Source organism: Lissotriton vulgaris, chromosome 3_1 (assembly GCF_964263255.1).
Source record: "Lissotriton vulgaris chromosome 3_1, aLisVul1.2, whole genome shotgun sequence".
NCBI lineage: Eukaryota > Metazoa > Chordata > Amphibia > Caudata > Salamandridae > Lissotriton > Lissotriton vulgaris.
Window position 1 is genome coordinate 255,485,567 of NC_141689.1, and position 20,652 is coordinate 255,506,218.

Here is a 20,652-nt window from a genome sequence, read left to right on the forward strand (position 1 = left end):
ACAGTTCTAGCATTGACTAAGAGCAGCCCCCTTACCGCAAGACACTTGAAGTTCATCCTATCCCTCCATCTAGGTATTTTACTATTTAACCCCATGGCTGCTAGGCGTTTTCCCGTCCTGCGCTGGGTTTTATTGTTTTACATTATTTTATGACGAGCTGGCCTTGTCATCCGCGCACGGCAGGTAAGCGCCATGACGAGCCCAGCTCGTCATTAGCCTCGAAGGGGTTAAGTACTTTTAATACAAAGATAGATATGTGGATGGACCAATGGATAAAGGATAGATGAGTGGTTGGACGGAAATCAACAGTGGAATATGTGCCTAACTTATCATCCCCCTCCTAAAAAAAAATCAAAATTTTGAACAAATTAGGCCTGCGCTGGCGTACTTACAAATGCTGGCTTCACGCTTAGTGTTTTTAGGGTTGCAAGTTACCTAATAGGTGCAATAAGGTGCAGGAATAGGTTTGTGAAATCATAGAGTGGACCGTGTTTTTAAATGAGGCTATTTATTTATTATCATGTACTTTTTAATATATTGTTATGTAAATAATCAATATTACATCTCCCGAGGACCTGAGAAGGAGTGTCTAATATTCAGGAATTGTTAAATATATTGTCATTGTTTATGATTTATGTATTAATGTATTGTTGAATTTTAATGCTCTCTGTCATGCACTTTAATGGTTTTAACTTAACCGAATAAAGTTATGTTTGACTTGACTTGACTGATAGATAGGTGGTTGACGAATTGACAAACGGCTGTTTGGATGCATGATGGATGGATGAATAAATGAATGAGTGCCAGTCAGAATGATGGATGCCAGCCAGAAAGAAAGCTCAGTTACACAACATTGTTTTTTCTGCTCTGTAAGTCACAATACATTTATATCTCAGCATAGCATAGGCTCTTCTTTTAAACATGACACATAGAAATAATAGTGTGCAGAGAGGATTTCCGATATCGACAAAAAGACGTTTTCTGAAGCAATTTCCTGTACCAAAACAAATGTATTTTTTTATATTGGAGTGCCGCAATAAACACAATGTCAACTTTAAGGTACTTTAGGATGGATGCTCCTCACAAGCAATGTTTTTTTACAAAAATATGCATTTGAGTAATAGGACCACTCTTTCCACTTAGTTTTTTAATTGTGATATTCTATTTGTGTTTTTTTCCATAGGTGGACGTACTTCATCCGGTCATGTTTGTTTGATCGCCCGTCTTAAGGTAGCTCAGCATTGCTGGGCCTGGTTCTTACTGTATCTCGTTGAACATTGGTTTTACGTCGGAGGACTAGCTAGAAGTCTTTTGTCAGTATGTCAATTGCTAACACGCCGACAAGTAACGATGCCTGTCTGAGCATTGTTCACAGTTTGATGTGCCATCGGCAAGGAGGGGAAAGTGAAACATTTGCCAAACGAGCAATTGAAAGCTTGGTTAAGAAACTGAAGGAGAAAAAAGATGAATTGGATTCTCTGATTACGGCGATCACTACCAATGGCGCTCATCCAAGCAAGTGTGTCACCATCCAGAGGACGCTTGATGGTCGGCTGCAGGTCAGTAAAGCAGACTGAAACTGAATATTGGTGTGCAGTGGTAGGCCAGTAAATACTACTGGCAAGACCAGGAATGATTGAATGAGATTTATCCGTTTGTTATTGGAAAGTGATTGTTCACTTTTTACCACCTATATGATTTCGAATGAGAGTAATTTCAAACACTTGTTTATTTCGCCATTAGGTTGGTGTCATTAGATATTCATGGATTTAATTGCAGACCTCAATTAAATGCAAAAATGACTCCCATTAGACCTGTATTACTTATTTGTACGTTTATAAAAGCTCTGTGGGCTAACCACAGATTAATTTAAAGCATGTTAGTCAAATTCATAAACATACTTGTATTTCACTTGTTTCTTTATTTAGAATTGATTCCCCATCTTGTTATATTAAAAACCTTTCTGTACATCCAAATAATTATCAAGGCAAAGTACATATTTATTACTCAATATAATGCATTGAATGCTTATCTTTAAAAAAAAAAAGATTTTGAAACTGCAATCATGTAGAAACATTATGTGGCACATATCTTGAATGTCCCCCCAACCAACAACCACACAAATCCACTCTCGCCTTACACACAAATGCACACCTTCACATACACATCTCCTGCATGACCTCCCCAACCATAAATTACCTACACATGTGAATACAACTGAGCGAAAACTTCAAATGTAGCCGTTATTGTGTTGGAAGTTGGGATCTTGTGACAGCTGGTGTAAGGATCCAGGAGAGTTTCCGCAGGAGTGCCAGGAACCGAAGACAGGTCCCACCTTTCTCCTCTGCACCTGTTGTGTCTATCAAACCCTAGAACACAACGGTGGTATGGAGGGAACAAAACAAGGGAAGGCAGGGAAGAAAAAAAGACTCCACAAACTGGTACCCTCAAGGAGGAATCAGGTGCTAAAAGAAATGAGTGCAGGTTAATATACAATAAACGAAATCAATTCACAATACTTTGTATGCTCTCAGTATATTTACCTAAATGCTTGTAAGAGGTTTTATGTACATTGGCTTAATCGATCATAAGGGGGTATCTGCCCTCTACGCCAACAGCGAAAGAACTGCCCCTTGCCTGGTTAGAGAGAAAGGTAGATCATTCTCCAGGTTTCACTAAGATAGGTAAAAGACTTTTAGGATTTTGTCTTCTCTTACCCTGTTGTGCAAGGTTTAAACTGGGGAAGTAAACTTGTCTTATTAACGAGTTCTTTGATCTACTGATATCTGAAACACAACAACACAAGCATAAGCAGATATATATCACTGTCAGAAATGTACTTCTAATAAGGAGCGCCAAATGCGCTTAACCCGTTCTTCTCTTCTCAAGCACTGTGACGAATGCCAGCCTCCGTGAATATCAAGGAGTACAAAGTAAAATAAATAGAGGGAAACAAAAATGGTATCCTCCAAGCGGACCACCCCGAACACCAACCCCCAGGAGCTCCCCACACCTGCTCTACACAAGTCCGGCCAACCGACGGAACATAGTCCGGCCGGTGGCGGAACCGAGAGACGCAGGCTGAGGCACCAGGGGGAAGGAGAGAGGAAAGCCGGCAAGGGGAGAATCAGGATTCTGGGTATGTTCGGGTCCGTCAATAAAACTAAGGACGGAGGCGAAGTGGGGGTAAACCGCCTCGCTCAGAGAATAGAGCGATGAAACCCCAAAGGAGTTGCAGGGAACAGATAAGTCCAATAATTCGGATACAGGCGCGCGAGTCCGGACGCCAGATAACAGAAGAGTGCAGCAACGGACAGCTTGGCGGAAGTGACGCGACGCAACAACGAGTCACTAAAGCACGAAGCACCACGCAATGGGGAAGTCAGGCTTTATTTAGACTCTGCCTGACCTCTCTCGCACATGCGCATTATCGGGCGGCCATCATTGTAGGATAGCGCGAACTGGTCGGCGAGCTGGCAGGCGAGACAGCTGGCCAACGCACGTTTCATTGGAGTTCATAAATTGAATCCACCTTCATCAGGACCACCTATTTACATATATATAGATCCATGGATAAATTGGGTTATATTTTCAAGATCTTAAGGTTTTGGGTCAAATCCGTCCAGTCGTGAACATTTTGAAAGTATGAGAGTAATCGAAACATAAATGAAGGATTGAGAAGTTGAGTCATGCTGCAGGTGTTTACTCAGAAATGCAAATTCCTAACTGGGGGCCATTTCCGCAAAATGGGGAGTGCAGGCTGTGTGGGACCACTCCTTTTCTGTACCCTGGGTCGTGAGAGAAAACTGCTATTTACATGATCCTCGTGTGTGTCTCAAAACAGGTGTGGTTCCGAACAGGATTAATTGCTGACCTCACAATGGTCAATGTGTGGCTTCGCTATATCGTTGGACAAATTCTGTTTACAGACCGAAGGCAACTGGTGTCACAATTCTGAGAAACCAAAGCAGGCAGTCTAATAAGGAGTTCTTATGTCGGCACTGTCCACCATAGGTCAAGGGAATTTAAATGGAGCATATCTGTCCAGCCAATGGCTGTCTAGAAAACCTTGATCTACCAGACCTTTGTTGGCCATGTCCGGTATCGGTGATGCTGGCAGAAAGTCTAAAAATATATTTTTAAAGAACCAATTAGTGCAAGAATGTAAAGTTATTAGTAATGGGAACGGATTATGCAAGTAGAGGACATAGAAAAGAGCGAAAAGGAAACTAAGCCCAAAACTAAGTTAAGACTGTGACGATGAATGGAACCCAGATAAGCTATTATGCCATAGGCAACCTTTAGTGAGAGTGGTTACATTTAAACTTAGCTTTTGATTTAGCTATACATTTTTGTTTGATTCTGGAATGCAGGCACTTTTACAGAGATGTAGCCACGATATTTGAATTAAAACTATTGTAAATTGTAAAAGCTGTATAGAACTACGAAAGTTAATGCACCAATTGCGTTTCATAGAACCAGAACTACTGCAAGCTGCAAACATCTGTTTTTTGCAACTCTGCAGTTTATAGTTCATGTCTGGATACATATGATTACTTCACATGCCACTTCATGTATTTTTTGCGTTTCATTGCATGGAAAATTGCAGGTGATTCTGTTAATTGTGTTTATTAAATCTCAGCAGCATGAAGGGCTGAGTTGGTCCTGTTGGGATTCAAACCTGTGACATGCAGGCTACTGCATATCCCACTGATTTATTTTACCAGCCATTCCAGGCTCTTATAACAGTATTATTTTGCTAACTGAAACTGTCAAAGTCTAGTAAGATATAAATGGGGACTACTTTACTGCCTCTTTTCAACAAGGTCACAGAGGAGCACCTCAACTCCACCATACATCACAACCCCCCTTCCTCCACGACCATCCTCAACTCTGCAGCCAATGAACTACACAGGTGTATCACCAATGGGCGCGGTCAAGCTCAGCCCCCTCCGTAACTCCAACAGACAGGACCCCATGAAAGCCACCTGGTTCACCACCATCCTCTGAGAATCCAGATGCACCTGAAGACGTCTCGAGAAAGTATGACAAAACCCCAAAACCCCAGGCCACCTACAACAACGCCATGACAGAAAACCACCAATGCATCAGATCCACCAAGCAGACCTTCATCCAGAACAAAATCCTCGCCATCTCCAGAAACTCTAAGGAACTCTTAGGCACCATTCATGATTTCACCAAATCCACCCCCACCACCACCACGAGCATGAAGAGCATTCACTCAGTAGCCCCCACAGACCCTTGCCTGCTGCATCTCTTCCACAGAGCTGCCAACGCCATAGCACCCGGGCTACAATGCACCATCAACGTCGCCTTCGCATCTGGCACTTTCCCCGATGACTGGAAATGCGCAGAAGTCAAGCCTCTCCTCAAGAAGCCCTCCGCAGATCCTACGGACCTTAAAAACTACAGACCCATCTCTCTCCTCGCCTTCGCAGCCAAATTCACAGAGAAGATCGTCATCACTCAGCTCACGAACTTCATCGATGCAAACTCCATCCTCGACTCTTCTCAATCCAAATTCCGCAGCAACCACAACCAAGACCGTCCTCTTTGCCACCACAGAAGACATCCGCACCCTCCTCGACCAGTGCCACACAGCGGCCCTTATCCTACTAGACCTCTGCAGCCTTACACTGTCTCCCACCACACTCTCACCGCCAGACTCCACGGCACCGGAAACTGACTTGACTGGATCCGCTCTTTCGTCACCGGCCAAACTCAAAGAATCAGACGCCGTCTTTCCTCTCCGAACCAACAGAGATCAACTGCGGATTACCCCTATGACCATCGCTCAGTCCCATGCTCTTCAACATCTACATGGCCCCTCTCGACTCCATCGTCAGACAGCATGGACTCAGCATAGTATCTTACACCCAGCTCTTCCGCTCCCTCATGAAGTAACCTGACACCACCAGACTCCGCTTCCAGGAAGGAATGAAAGGCGTCGCATCCTGCATGAGCATCAGCTTTCTGAAGCTCAACTTGTAGAAGACAGAAGTCCTCGTCCTTGGACCACCCCCTCAGCATGGGACAACAACTGGTAGCCTCCCCCACTCCCACGGCCCACGCCCGGTACCTCAGCACCATACTCAACTCTTCTCTCACCATGACCCGACAGATCAACGCCATCTCCTCCACATGCTTCAACACTCTCCGCATCTTTTGCAAGACCTTCAAGTGGACCCCCCCCCCGAATCCTGAATGACCGTCACCCACGCACTCATAACAAGCAGATTGGACTACGATAACACCCTCTACGCCGGAATCAACACATCTTTGCTCCGGAAACTCCAGACCATCCAGAACACCGCTGCCAGACTCATCCTTGGAATCCCATGACATGAACGCATCACCCACCATCTACGAGACCTCCACTGGCTTCCCGTGAAGAAGAAAGTTACCTTCAAACTACTCACGCACGCCTACAAATCCCTCCACAACCCCGAACCCCAATACCTCAACAAAAGAGTCTTCTTCCACGTCCCCAAGAGATACTTCTGTTCCGCTGCCCTCGCCGAAACCCAGCGCACCTGCAGAGCCAGAGCGGACGGAAGAGCCTACTCCTACATTGAGCCTGACCAGACGGAAGAGCCTACTCTCACATCGCGGCAAAGACCTGGCACGAGCTCCTGCTCAATATCAAACCTTTCACCCACACTGCACACTTTAAGGAAGAGCCTTATGACCTCGCTCTTTGGCTGAACCGGAGCTGCACGTCACCCCCTCTCCAGCGCCTTGAGACCCTCACAGGTGAGTAGCACGCTTCATAAATCCCTAATTGATTGATTGATTGATTGATTGTCCACTGGCTTTCTTTAAGAAAGAGTCTTTTATGACCATATTAAATGACAGACTGTGGTAGAGGTAGTTAGCCTGAACTTTTTTATTTTCACCAGCTTTTTTGAATGTCCTGCCTGTTAGGGCAATCTTCTTTCTTTAAAAAAAAAATACATTGATGCTTCTGAACTTGGGGAGAATGTTTATGCGGTGTGTTAGGGTGTGATTTAGAGTTTGGAGGACGAGCACTCCCATCACAAATGTGCTGGATATCTTGTCCACCTTACATTAGGATATAATGAACTTCTAGTAGGGCAGATGGGATATCCGTCACATTTGGAATGAAATTACCCATCTACCAAACTCAAAATCAGGCCCTGAGTCATAAACTGTGGTATCAACATCCAGATTTGAAAGAAATACTGACCCTGTTGGGACTCGAACCTGCGAGGTGTCCTGAAGTCTAACCCTCACTTCTACAAATAACCACAATGAATAATAATTGCAAATCAGTTTACTTTTATGAATCTCAGTTCCCCGATCTGCTAAATTCTGAAGCACTTAGCCATCAACTAAATGCTTGTATAAAAGTATAAACAGTCACAAACAAATAACTACTCAAATCAGAATTGCTTCCTGTTCCCCTTGGCTATTTTTCCTGTGTTTTATTGCAGTCTGCTAGCACCAAATAAAGGCTACATAACCTATTTCAAAATCCTGGGTCACAAGCATGTAAATGTTTCGAAGACATTCAGTCACGTTATTGACTCCTCCCCACAACTGCTGGTATCCAACTCCTGTTTTTCCCCACAGTCCAGCAAATCTGCACTTTTGTGTATGTGAGTGTTGTAATTATCTTGACTGATTGTAAGATTATGCCAGTTTGTCTTTTTCCTTGTTTTCTGTTCCCCTCCACACCCACCGGTCCCTGCCTTGAGTTAATATAACATTCCGTGACAGTTGGAGGTGCCTTGGTGTTCTGTCACTATTCTAACTGGCACTCGAGCTCTGACTGGAGATGTGATGGTATAGATTAACCATTTTGGAAACGGCTTTCAATTTGTGAGATTTTGTGATTAAACTGGTGATTGTGTTCTAACAAGGAACATAATCCTAGTTCCCATATTGAACTCATTACATGATCCTCTGCGGATCACTTCACTCGTTTATTGTGCTAATGGTTACATGTCTCAGAAGAAAAAAAGCCAGATGTATATTTTACCAATGTTTCTTATTTATGTCTCGTATATAGCTATCTCAGCTTATGCAGCCAATGCTGAGAAGCTAAGGAAGCATGCTATTTGGTAGGGCTTTATGTGTTAGTGGGTTTATGTTTGATTGTGCCTCTTCTAGTGCTTTTATTTTGTGACTTTAGGAGCTTTCTGTCAATTTTGAATGACACTGTGCGTCTTTTCGTGTTGTACATGATAAGACCGGGTTACATAATGCTCTGTTTATTATAATTTTTTTTTTTTTCCAAGACCTTTTATTGTAGCAAAGTCATAACATTACACAGCTGGTAGCCTACAACCCTGGGGCCGGCTGCGAAGGTGGAATCCACAATAAAAGCGCATTGTACATAGATACAAGCAGTCGGGACGGCAGTGTAAAACATACAGTTGGGTCTTGTAACGGTATTTGTGTTCTTATAGGAACCATAGGCCGCAACCAGCAGACCTGGGTACAACATTTAACTGGAGACCATAACCCCTGAAGAAAAAAAGAAAAGATTAGTGCAATTCAAGAAGCAACGGCACGCGCCGGCACCAGCGCTCACGTGAATGATGGCAATCGTTAAAGTCATATCACCCAGGCGGTAGCTCAGGGACCCCTTAATCCTCCTCATCAGCCTGTCTTGCAACTAGAAAATCAGTGAGATAACACCAAAAGTCCTTAGGTATGGACTTCGCCGGCAGGTCCTCCTCATAGGTTCTGAGCCTATCTCTGCAGCTGGCCATGTCCCCCAGCCATCTGGCCACAGTTGGTTTCTTGGAGCTATTCCAGCATTGAGCTACTTGTCTCTTGGCCAGCAGCAGCGCAATGACACAGAATTTATGTGTAACAGCCTTAAATTGGGCCGTTATTCCCAGAAGACCCATTCTTATAGAACATAGCATGTCGGAGCTCAGCATGGCAGACAAAGCAATGAAAACCTCGCTCCAGTAGTTCTGGATCGCTGCGCATGACCAGGCTAGGTGTAGGAAGTCAGCCCCCTCCCTCCCGCATCGTTTACACTGGTCGACATCTAACAATCCATATTTGTGCATGCGAGCCGGGGTATAGTAAGCTTGGTGTAAAAACTTGAAATGTATGATACGGAGATTTCCATTGGGGGTAACGATCTGGGTTAGCGCGCATGCCTGCTGCCATTCCTGTTCAGTGAGCGGATCGTCAAGTACCGTGTCCCAGCGCCCTTTGGCCCTGGCCGTGGAGTAAGGTAAGTCTGCCTGAGCTGAGGAGTACAGCCGTGACACCATATGGGAGGTGTTTGGGGATGCAATTATCAGCTGTAGGGGAGAGAGAGAATCTGGTTCCTGTGGGAAAGTGGGGTAGTGTTCCCTTAACGCCCTTTTCAGCCTGTAGTATGTGAATATAAACAACGGGGACTTATTCTGTACATACGTCATGTCGTCTATTTCTATAAATTCCCCCTCACAGAATAAATCGCCGAGCGTGAATATGCCCACCTGTTGCAGCAAAGACATGCCCACCGATTCCCCAGTGACCGATAGAGCCTGGTGATGTGCCAACGGCAGGGATGGGGCAAACAATGGTGATTTATGTGTTAATTGACTCAATTTGTTCCATGCCTTAATAGTGGTATCTACCGGATTGATATCCTGGGAGTGAAGGGGCGGGTGCTTATGCGTGAGCATGGACGTGAGGGGTACTGGTGCGGCATCATCTTTTTCAATAGCTGTGTGCGTGAGGTAGGGAACCTCGTGAAACCAGTATGCAGCAAATTGAGCTTGCGCGCAAAGGTAATATAGTAAAAAATCCGGGAAACCAAAGCCCCCCTTGATATATGGGAGCGTCAATGTCTGTAAATCGATACGCGCCTGTTTACCCGCCCATATGAGCTGAAGCGTAAGTGTTTTTATGCGACGGAATACCTCGCCAGGGGGGGTGATCGGAATGTTATTAAACAGGTACAGGAACTTGGGCAAGACATTAATTTTGACAATCGCTATGCGATCTGCCAAGGACAGAGGGAGTTAAATCCAGCGCCGGATTTTATCTTCCAACGTGGAAATGACAGTGCCATAGTTCTCCCTAATCACCCCCTCCGGGTCTCTATGGAACATGACCCCTAAATAGCGAATTGGGTCAGTTTGCCAAACCAATGGATAGTCCGTGCGTATAGGGTCAGCCATATCAGTCAAGGGGATAATGTAGGATTTGGTCCAGTTGATAGCAAGTCCGGAGTGACCCTCGAACTTCACCTATTCCCGTAGAAGCGGGTTTAAATTAGTGGCCGGACCGCGCACATACAAGAGCATATCATCGGCGTATAATGATATATGAAGGGGTCTGTCAGTAAAACGCAGGGCCGAGGATTTGTATTTCTGCCTGATCCTACACGCAAGCGGCTCGAGGGCGAGGGCAAATAGTAGGGGGGACAGGGGACAACCCTGTTTCGTACCACGTCCTATAGGGAAATCGTTGGACACGTAGCCATTCACTCGTACCCTAGCGCCAGGGTTGGTGTAGAGTAGTCTCACCCATTGCACGAATCTTTTAGGAAAGCCCATTCTGTTAAGTATAGTGATCAGGTAGCTCCATTCCACTGAAGCGAACGCCTTTGCAGCATCCAACATGATAGCTACCGCCCTCGTGAAAGGCTATAGATAGTGGGATAATGCGAATAGTGTCCTGGTATTGTGCGCTGTGGAGCGAGTGGGGATAAATCCTGACTGGTCAAGGAGCACTAAATTAGTCATTAGGGGAGTGAGTCTAACAGCTAGGATTTTGGCTAGTATTTTAGAGTCGGCGTTTATAAGCGATAAGGGCCTGTAGGAATCACATAGTTCGGGATCTTTGTGGGGTTTCAACAACGTAATGATCACAGCTTCCCTAAGTGTGGGTGGGAGTTCTCCCTGATCGAACGCTGCACCGAACATTGCCACCAGATGCGGGGCTAGAATGTCCACAAAATGTTTATAAAACTCATTTGTGTAGCTGTCTGGCCCAGGTGATTTATTGTTTGGTAGAGATTTAATTATTTCCGTAACCTCCTCGACTGTGATGGGGGCGGCCAGATACTCCCTCTGAGAGTCGGATAGCCAGGCGATGGCCACGTCCTCCAGGTAGCTAAAGATTTCATCGGGGGATGCTATAGAACGGGAAGCGTAGAGTGCGCTATATGCGTCAACGAAACAGGACAGTATGTCAGTGGCTTGCGTCTTATAGTCCCCCTCAGTTGACCGCACGCGCAGAACGGTGTTTCGCTTTCTGCCCTCGCAAATTTTAGCCGCCAGTACCCCCCCTGGTCTTCCGCCCTCTCCAAAAGCTCTAGCAGAGGTACGCTTGTCTAAGTATTTGATTTCGTCTTCAACGTAAGTGCTATGTTCTGTGTGCAACAAACGCAGTTCGCCCAATAAGGAGATGTCCTGCGAGGCTTCGAAAGCCTTTTCTAGTTCCCTCATTCGCTTTTCTCGACTACTGATCTGGTGTCGTATATCTCGTAGTGTGCCTACCGTAGTGCTGATACAGACCGGACGAATCATGGCTTTGAAAGCCTCCCAGAGCAGGCAAGGGTCGTCTGGCGATGGCTCATTCAGCTGGAAGTAGTCCACGATGGCCGTGTGTATAGTGTGATCATAATTTGTGTCAGTCAAAGCTCTAGAGTTAAATCTACATTGGAAGGGAGGCGGACAGTAGTTCGGGATAGTTATTGAGAGCAGGACTGGGTTGTGATCGGAAAGTGTTCTGGGTAGGACACGTACTTCTGTGGCCCAGAGTGCAACGTCTGTCCAGACGAGCCAGTAATCCAGGCGTGACCAACTACTGTGTACCGCCGATATGTGTGTAGCACCAGCGGTGACCTGGAACTTGTGCCTCCAGACATCCGTAAGAGTGAGATCGTGCATTAAGTGATGTAGTTGCAGTCTAGCATGTTTGTGTGATTCGTGCGAGTTTGGTGACCTATCCAGCTCGTCATTCAAAGCTATATTCCAGTCCCCCCCACAGATGACATGTGCACCCCGATAATCTTGAAGTCTACCCCACAGGTCCCGAATAAATTCGGGTGCGTCTACATTAGGTCCATATACATTTAGTAGCACAACTTTATGGCCGCGCAGTATGCCTTTGACAATGATGAATCTACCCTCGGGATCAGCAGTCGTCCCCAAATGTTCGAAATTCGTACCTTTCCTTATCAGTGTAATTACCCCTCTAGAGTAGGATGAGTAGTGTGAAGCGTAAGAGGATTCAGCCCAGCGAGCGCCTAAGGTAAGTTTAGAGTTGGGAGCGATGTGGGTTTCCTGTAGTAAAGCGATATCGACCTCCCACCTTGTCAAGTAAGAGAATATCTGCCTTATCTTTTTAGGTTGTGTGAACCCCCTGACATTCCAAGTGAGAAGGCGCAGTTGTGTTCTGTATCTATCAGGATTCACAGTAGTCATAAGTCAGTAGCAGTATAGTAGACATTGCCATGAGCATACAGCATAACGGTATGTAGCGCAGGAGACCAGGGACGTGCCGGTGCTTATACAAGGAGCACTTAAGTGACAAATTAATAACATAGTTGTGTTGTAGAGCAATCGGTCTCAAAACAGTAACAAAACACCCACCCCTCCCACCCACCCCCACCCACTCCAGCACACCAATCCTGGCGAAGCCATTGACCCCAGGAACAATTACCCCAAAAACAACGAGGACATAAGGAGTTCCCCATCCCAAGTAACTTTGCGGGGAACACCCTTTTGGAGGACCGCAGGGGGCACAACTCAACACCCGAATGCACAGGCGTGGACGTCTCTAATGCATCTAGATTTGTACAAATAACACTGTATGTAACAATTCACATGTGGCCCAACCTCCAGTCCCATCGGGTGGCAATCAAACATAATACCCCCATCTCCCCTTGACCCCCCCCCCCACCCAGCGACCTCGTTGTCAATTTCTATCAGGGCAGAGTCATAAGCCGACTTGGGCCATAGTCAAATGAGACAGTCAGCAAAGGAACAAAAACATGTCTGGGCCCATGCATCGCATCCCATCAGTGAAAGAGTGGCCGGGAGATGGCATGACCAGGAAACAAAACATAGGCAATTACCTAGCCGCCACCTAATTGGCCGGAGAAAAAGCAATACATTAAGAGCGTGAAGGGCTAGATGGCCACTATATGTACATTTGAAACTTTGCATACTCAGAATACCGGATGACATAGAACAAGGCACAAGGAGGAACAGATGGGACCTTAGGTATATTGTCCACAAGAACGTTCAACAGGCACAACAGAATAAGCAGAGCTCGGAATAGAGTTACTGTCAAGGACCAGCTCTGTGATAAGGTCTATCGCACCTGGGTGCAACGGCGAGCCAACAGAGTAAAAGTCAATAGTCAAACAATGGCAACGATGAACACATACCTGTTGCAGGTTCAATATAGGTATAATGAGTCTGGGTGAGCATATCAAGGCTCAAACTACAGGGTACATTACCATCTCGATCTGAGTCCTCTTTTCGATACAATCAATATTAGGCTTGCAGAGATTAAGCGGCGTGATACATTACCATCTCAATCAGATTCAGCATTTTGTTCATCTCTGGCTGTCTTTTTTGCCTGTTTCCTTGCGTTTTTGACAAACTCCATTGCTGCCTTAGGGTTCGACAAAATGATAGGTTTCCCTTCCCATGTTACCCTGAGTCTGGCTGGATATAACATAGCGTAGACAATATTCAACTCACGCAACTTCGCTTTCGCTGAAGCAAATTCCTTCCGCGCCTGCTGAACAGCGACTGTGTGATTGGGGTAAAATTCCAGCTTATTCCCCTGGTGCGTAATTTGGCCCTTCTCACGTGCAAGGCGAAGGAGGGTGTCTCTGTCGCGGTAGTTCAAAATGCGCGCGACAATGGGTCTGGGAGTGGCGCCCGAGGGAGGCCGTGGCGCTAGAGATCTGTGAGCCCTTTCATCAATGAAGACTGATGACAGAGCCTCCGAACCGAATAAATCCTTGCATAGTTGTTCGACATAAAATTCCATGCGCCCAGTGTTGGTCGTCTCCGGAACGCCCGTGATGCGCACATTATTGCGCCTGGAACGCGCTTCCAACTCTTCCTCCTTTGCACGTATCACTTCGAGCACTCTGTCCAACCCATTACATTTCGTTGTGGTAGCTCTAGATTCGTCCGCAACCTCCGAGATCCGCACCTCGGCCGCATCAAGCCTCTCCCCATGTTTCTCGAGTTTGCCTGCCATGCCATCCATTCTACAAGTCAAATGATCGAGCTTGCCATTGATATCCTGTAGGTTCGACTGGATGGCGAGGAGAATCTTCTCCATGTTGTTGTTTGCGGACACTTCAGGCGGACCCCCACTCTCCGCCATGGCCTCCGCGCCTTTAGTGGGCTTCTTCGATTCAAAGCTTAACTTCGGTTGCTGCCTATCAGGTCTCACCATCATACCTCGCAGCTTGAGCTGGGTCCTGGTGGTCTGCCGTGTGGATCTCGTTAATGCAGTGAGCGACCCCGTCTTGGCTAGGAATGTTCTTGCCGGGTGGGACTGAGGGGTGCGAAACCGGCCACATAGCGACTTGGTGGATCTCCAACTCCCCCACCACCGCCGCTGAAGACTATGGCTCGTGAACCACACACACGCAGCCCTGTGGTGGCGGAAGGAAGGCTCAGCGGGGACACCCGCTCGCGATGGTAATCAAAGACCTTGCAGGGTTAGGTCATAAGCAATGGGATAAGGACCCTGTTTTGCCAGGCAGGGCTATGGTGACAAGCAGATACAGCTCAGTAATAATAACCCCCAGCTGGACCTCCACAGAATTTCGCTCCGTGCATGCCGCCATCAAAGCGTCCCCCACTGAGTAAGGCTCCTCCCATAGCGCCTTGTGCGTGCAATTGTGCGCTATCTCACTACTCCGTGGGAAGCAGGCGCCTCAGCAGGATGTCCCGGGTCAGTGCAATCTCCGTGAGGCGGGCTCGCAGCAGCAGGAGTTTGTTTCGCGCTCCCTCGCGCTTCAACAATGGGCTCACTTTCCCAGGCGGTGAATCCGACCTACGCATCAGTAGAGCCCACTATTGTGACTGACGCAGGAATGACAGGGCGCGAGGGGCGAGACACTGATCCTCAGCCCGGCAGTCACCGCAGTAACTCACCGGGTCTCCCGCTCTCCGATGGGGCTAATCAAGTCTCGGCAGTCTGGGCGCCGCCATCTTGCCGCCTCCAGGTCTCGAGGGGCTCCGTGTAGGCTCGAATCCCCCTCGCACCCTCCACGCTCCGCACAGACGTGGGACTGCAATTCAGCTCACAGTGCAAAATTCACCACTCCGCTGTACCGCAATGCGGCCGTGATTTCAGCGAGGGTCTCGGAGACAGACTGTCGGTTTACGGGATGGCCGCCATCTTGACCGTTGTTCTCGCCCGCGAGTATATTTGCAGATATCACTCGCTACCGTCCTGATGCCCAAGCGCAGATCCCCACACTTGATGCACTGGATGTTCCGATCCACGTAACTTCAATTTTTGGACGTGTCCGGCCAGTTTAGCTGCGTGTTTTGATGAAGGATGTCGGACGTCCGGCGGAGCTGCGGTCTCACACAGCCATTCCGCTGTGCGCCCCCTGGCGCCTCCAATGCTCTGTTTTATTTACATCTGAAAGAGACACGTTAGTGATAGATTCCTTACCTTAGAATATCCCCAGGTATCAGACTGGATCCGGAAATCTTTGCGTAGCAGTACCCTTGCGCGTCGGTAGGCGTCGTCTGTGGCTCCGCGTCCGTCGTCGGCGTCGTGTGCGCCGTCATGACGTCGTCTGAGTACTTAGACGCCGCCTCCGCGTGCTGACGTCAGTTCTTCTTTTTTCCGCGCCAGCAGCGCAGATCTGGAATAAGCAGTACCTTTAGTCACTTTATGACTAAACTTTTTTGATCCCTTTTGATCATTTTTCTTGAGTCTTGCGAATGCGGACGGTGCCGATAGGGATGCCTAGTTTCAAGCCTTGTGAGGATTGCGACCGACTGATGTCGGTCACCGACCCTCACCGTCGGTGTCTCCACTGTCTCGGCTTTGACCTGCCCCGACTGCCGGGCCCTGACTTCGAAAGCTAAGCGGGAGTGGTCTCGCAAGCGAATCAAACTCCAGCAGTCGGCCCGCGCCGCGAGAGGTCCCGGTCCCACAGGAGGTCGAGGGACAGTTCGCGGGGTCGGAGCCATCACAGCTCCGAGAGTCGGCATCACTCCTCCAGGTCGAAGTCGTCGTCGGGTAAGCACAAGAAGTCGAAGAGACGTCATCGCTCTTCTGACTCCCCCCGACGCTCGCGCGATGTGGCCAGGGGTTCGGGTGATACTGCCCACGCGGCTCAGTCGGAGTCGAGGGCGTCGTGGCCTGCTCCACACCCTCCGGTCCCTGGGCAAGACGGGGGGCAGATCGAGCGCTTCCTCATGGCCATGAGGAACCTCTCTTCCCCGACGGATTCCGCGGCGCCTTCGGGCCAAGCGGACCCGTCTGGGGCCCCTAGCGGGTCGGGGGTTTCGGCCCAGACGCAGTCGGGTGCTTCGGCTACGACGCCGCCGGCGCCTTCGTGCCCGGCGCTGCAGGTCCCCACTGGATCCGCTTCGGGATCCGGGTCGGCGCAGGTTGACCTAACGACCTCACTAGCGCCGGTCCCTCAGGTGTCCCCGATGCCTCCCTCGCTCTGGTTCCGGCGTCCGAACGGCGCCGTTGGGCGCCGCTTTCGCCGCCGCTTGGGGAGTTTACCTTCTATGAACCGTTCTCATCAATTACTTCTAGCCATGTTCTTAGATCAATATTAAGCTATTTTGTATTTTTGCACTTCTTTTGATCTATTTATCTATTGTATAATTATATTGGAATGTACTGTGACCTAGACAAAAAAAAAGACTATAAATTGCACAGCAAGAGATCCACAGTTGGGTCTAAAGTAATGAATGTTTACAATATTATAAATTTTATATAAAAAAAATCTCATTTTCAAGAATACTACTAAAGTATATATTTTTTCTACTATGCACATTGCTAATCCATAGTCACTAATTTCTGGTGTTAGTCTATGTCCATGTGAAATTTATGTTCCTAATTTCCTGTTTTTCCAAATAACCGTCCTCATCGTTTGACAACCCTGACTATCAGTGGTTGGGTGAAGAGGAGTATTGGGAGAAGACTGAGGACCCTCTGACCCGAGAGTGTCAGTCTGAAGAGGACTGGACAGGTGGACTTGGGGATGCCAGTGGTCTGGACACATCTCCCCTCCTACCGTGGCTACGAAGGTGGGGGCAACCTACAGCGTGGTGTTGATGAGGGCAGCCAAGGCCTTGGGCTTGAGCTTCCCGTCGCGGCCGTGAGGACTAACCTCCTCACTGAGGTCCTTAAACCGCAGTCAAGCTCAGCCGACGTTCTTTTGGGCACTTGTTCCAGGCCCGCTAGGGGTTCACCCGTAGATAGGAATGTGGCCAGACGCCACCGCCCGGTTCCGGGCGCTCCATGTTTCCTGTCCACCCACCCCACCCCTGAGAGCCTGGTCATCCAGGCATCAAATTCCCAGAACGCATTCCCGTCGGCTCCGCCGGACAGGGAATCCAAGAGGTATGAGCAGTACGGCAAAAAGGTATTCTCCTTTAGTCTGGGACTGCGGTCTTCCAACACCTCATGCCTCTTGGGCCGCTACACCCACTCTCTGTGGGATACGGTCGCGGAATTGCTGCCAGAGTGTCCGTTGGAGGTACGGGCCAAACTCGGCCACGCCCTTGTGGAAGGCCGGGATGCAGCAAAATATTCTATCCGGTGTGGGCTGGATACCACCGACTCACTAGGTAGAGCGATGGCAACGACAGTGGCGATTCGTCACCACGCCTGGTTGAGATCCGCCAACTTTTCGGCCGATGTCCAGAATACACTTATGGACATGCCGTTTGATGGCCGTCGCCTTTTTGGCAACAAGGCAGACCATGCGCTTGTGCGCTTTAAGGACTCCAGGGCTACGGCCAAGTCCTTGGGCCTCTCGACCCCGCCCCAGCAAACGGGTGCCTTTCGCTCCTTTCATGGCCAAGGAAGGGGCGCCCCCACACGTGCTGCCAGCCACGCACCGCAGACTAACATCCAGCGCGGTGGCGGCTGTGGAGGCGGTCGGGGACAACGGCAAGGTCCCTCCACACCCTCCCCCGCAGCATCCGCATCAAAACCCACCTAGTCCGTGCTTTTCGGCCCATGTGACGCCAGTGGGGGGCAGGGTTCGCCATCACCACTCTCACTGGCACACTGTCACGTCGGACAGGTGGGTGCTGCAAATATTCCGAATGGGCTACTCCCTCCCCTTAGAGACGACCCCTCAAGCCATGCCACCGCAACACCACCACGTATCGGGGGGCTCATTTGCGGCTTCTGCAGGAGGAAGTTCCTGCCCTCTTGGCCAAGGGGGCCATCAAGCGCGTTCCTGGGCCAGAATTAGGGTGTGGTTGCTACTCCCACTACTTTCTGGTACCCAAGAAGGGCAAAGGGGGCATACACCCTATCTTGGACCTACGGAATGTCAACGGCTTCCTCCGGAAGGAGAAGTTCAAAATGCTGACTCTGGCTCAGGTCTTAGCTGCCCTGGACCCAGGAGACTGGATGGTAGCGTTGGACTTGCAGGACGCTCATTTACACATCCCCGTCCTGCCGGCCCACCGGCGTTAACTGCGGTTCACGGTAGGCCACAAGCACTTTCAGTTTACCGTGCTCCCCTTCAGCCTTACCAGCGCCCCACAGGTGTTCACGAAGGTGATGGCGGTGGTCGCAGCTCATCTGCGCAGGTTGGGGGTTTCAGTCTTCCCCTACCTCGATGACTGGTTGTTGAAGGCCGGTTAGCCCCAGACAGTCGTCAGCCACCTCCAGACAACGGCAGACCTGCACCAGCTGGGGTTTTCCATCAATGTGCCGAAGTCACACCTGTGTCCCTCTCAGAAGCTCCTCTTCATCGGAGCGGTTCTCGACTCAGCGCAGTTTCGGGTTTATCCTCCCGAGCAGCGGGTTCGGGATATAGAGGCTCTGATTCCACTCTTTCAGCCTTTATCCCGAGTCTCAGTAAGGTTGATGCTACGGCTTCTGGGGCTGATGGCTTCCTGCATCCTTCTGGTGCATCACGCCCGTTGGCGGATGCGGGCTCTGCAGTGGGACCTGAAGTTTCAGTGGGCCCAGCATCAGGGCAACCTGTCTGACCATGTCCTGATCTCGGAGGGCACTACGAGACAGCTGCAGTGGTGCTCACGGACCGCGATTGGGTCAGCGGCAGATCCCTCTCCCTTCCCCAACCGGAGCACGTAGTTGTGACTGACGCGTCCCTCCAGGGCTGGGGAGGCCACATGGGAGAGGCGGAGATCAGAGGCCCGGCTCCATATCAACCTTTTGGAGCTGCGGGCGATTCGTCTAGCACTGAAGGCATTCCTCCCCTCTGTACGTGGGAGTGTAGTGCAAGTGTTCACGGGCAACACCACCGCCATGTGTACTGCAACAAACAGGGCGGGTGGGGTCGTGGACCCTATACTAGGAGGCTCTGCGCCTTTGGCAGTGGCTGGAACATCAGGGTGTGACCCTGGTGGTTCAACACCTGGCAGGTTCTCTGAACACCAGGGCGGACATAACTCAGCCGCCGGTGCATGATGGATCACGAATGGATTCTGAACTCCGACGTCGCGCAAGGCCTCTTTCAGCAGTGGGGAGAGCCTTGGTTAGATCTATTCGCCACCGAAGAGAACGCGCAATGTCATCAGTTCTGCACGTTGGAATTTCCAAGGCGGCACCCGCTCGGAGACGCTTTTCGTCGCGAGTGGAGTTGCGGTCTGTTGTACGCCTTTCTGCCTATACCACTTCTGCCCAGAGTGCTGAAGAAGATCAAGCGCGACCGGGCACAAGTCATCCTTGTGGCTCCGGACTGGGCACGAAGGTACTGGTATCTCGAGCTACTCAGTATGTCAGTCGATCCTCCGGTACGTCTGCCTCTTCAGGAGGACCTTCTGTCGCAGCAGCAGGGGATGGTCCTCCACCCGAACCTGTCCAGTCTCCACCTCCATGCTTGGAGATTGAGCGGCGACAGTTGAGGCCATTTGACTTGCCTCCTGAAGTATGTAACATCATTCTGGCAGCCAGGCGTCCCGCCACAAAGTCGGTATACGTCTGCAGGTGGAACCGATACGTGGCATGGTGCACAGCAAAGGCTGTGGATCCTCTCTCTGCCCCTCTTTCTGAGGTTCTTCTCTTCCTTCTTTCTCTTGCCCAGCAGGGCTCTGCTCTGGGCACTATCAAGGGCTACCTTTCTGCCCTTTCAGCCTTTCTAAGGCTGCCTGATCAACCTTCTTTGTTCAAATCCCCTGTTCATTGATTCCTGAAAGGCATCACACATACGTTTCCACCTGTTCCCTTCGTGATGCCTCAGTGGGACTTGAACCTGGTTCTTACTTTTCTGATGTGCGCTCCCTTTGAGCCACTTTACAACTGTCCTATCCGCCTTCTTACTTTAAAGACTGCGTTCCTGGTTGCCATCACCTCTGCCAGGAGAGTGAGTGAGCTCTAGGCTCTATCCTCTAAACCTTCTTTCCTTCCGGTCCATCCGGACAAGGTTATAGTGAGGACAAGGCCCTCTTTCCTGCCCAAGGTAGTCACAGCCTTCCACATCGAGCAGTC

At 49.2% G+C, this 20,652-nt stretch overlaps 1 protein-coding gene across 2 annotated transcripts in view; it reads left to right on the top strand.

Moving 5' to 3' along the window:
* SMAD4 (SMAD family member 4) overlaps positions 1 to 20,652 on the top strand; it is a 324,854-nt gene that overhangs the window by 69,369 nt on the left and 234,833 nt on the right. For both annotated transcript variants that reach the window (XM_086960392.1, XM_086960393.1), the window contains exon 2: positions 1,184 to 1,559. In XM_086960392.1, coding sequence (XP_086816518.1) covers positions 1,320 to 1,559 — 240 coding nt within the window. In that variant the 5' untranslated portion in view covers positions 1,184 to 1,319. The remainder of the gene's footprint in view (positions 1 to 1,183; positions 1,560 to 20,652) is intronic.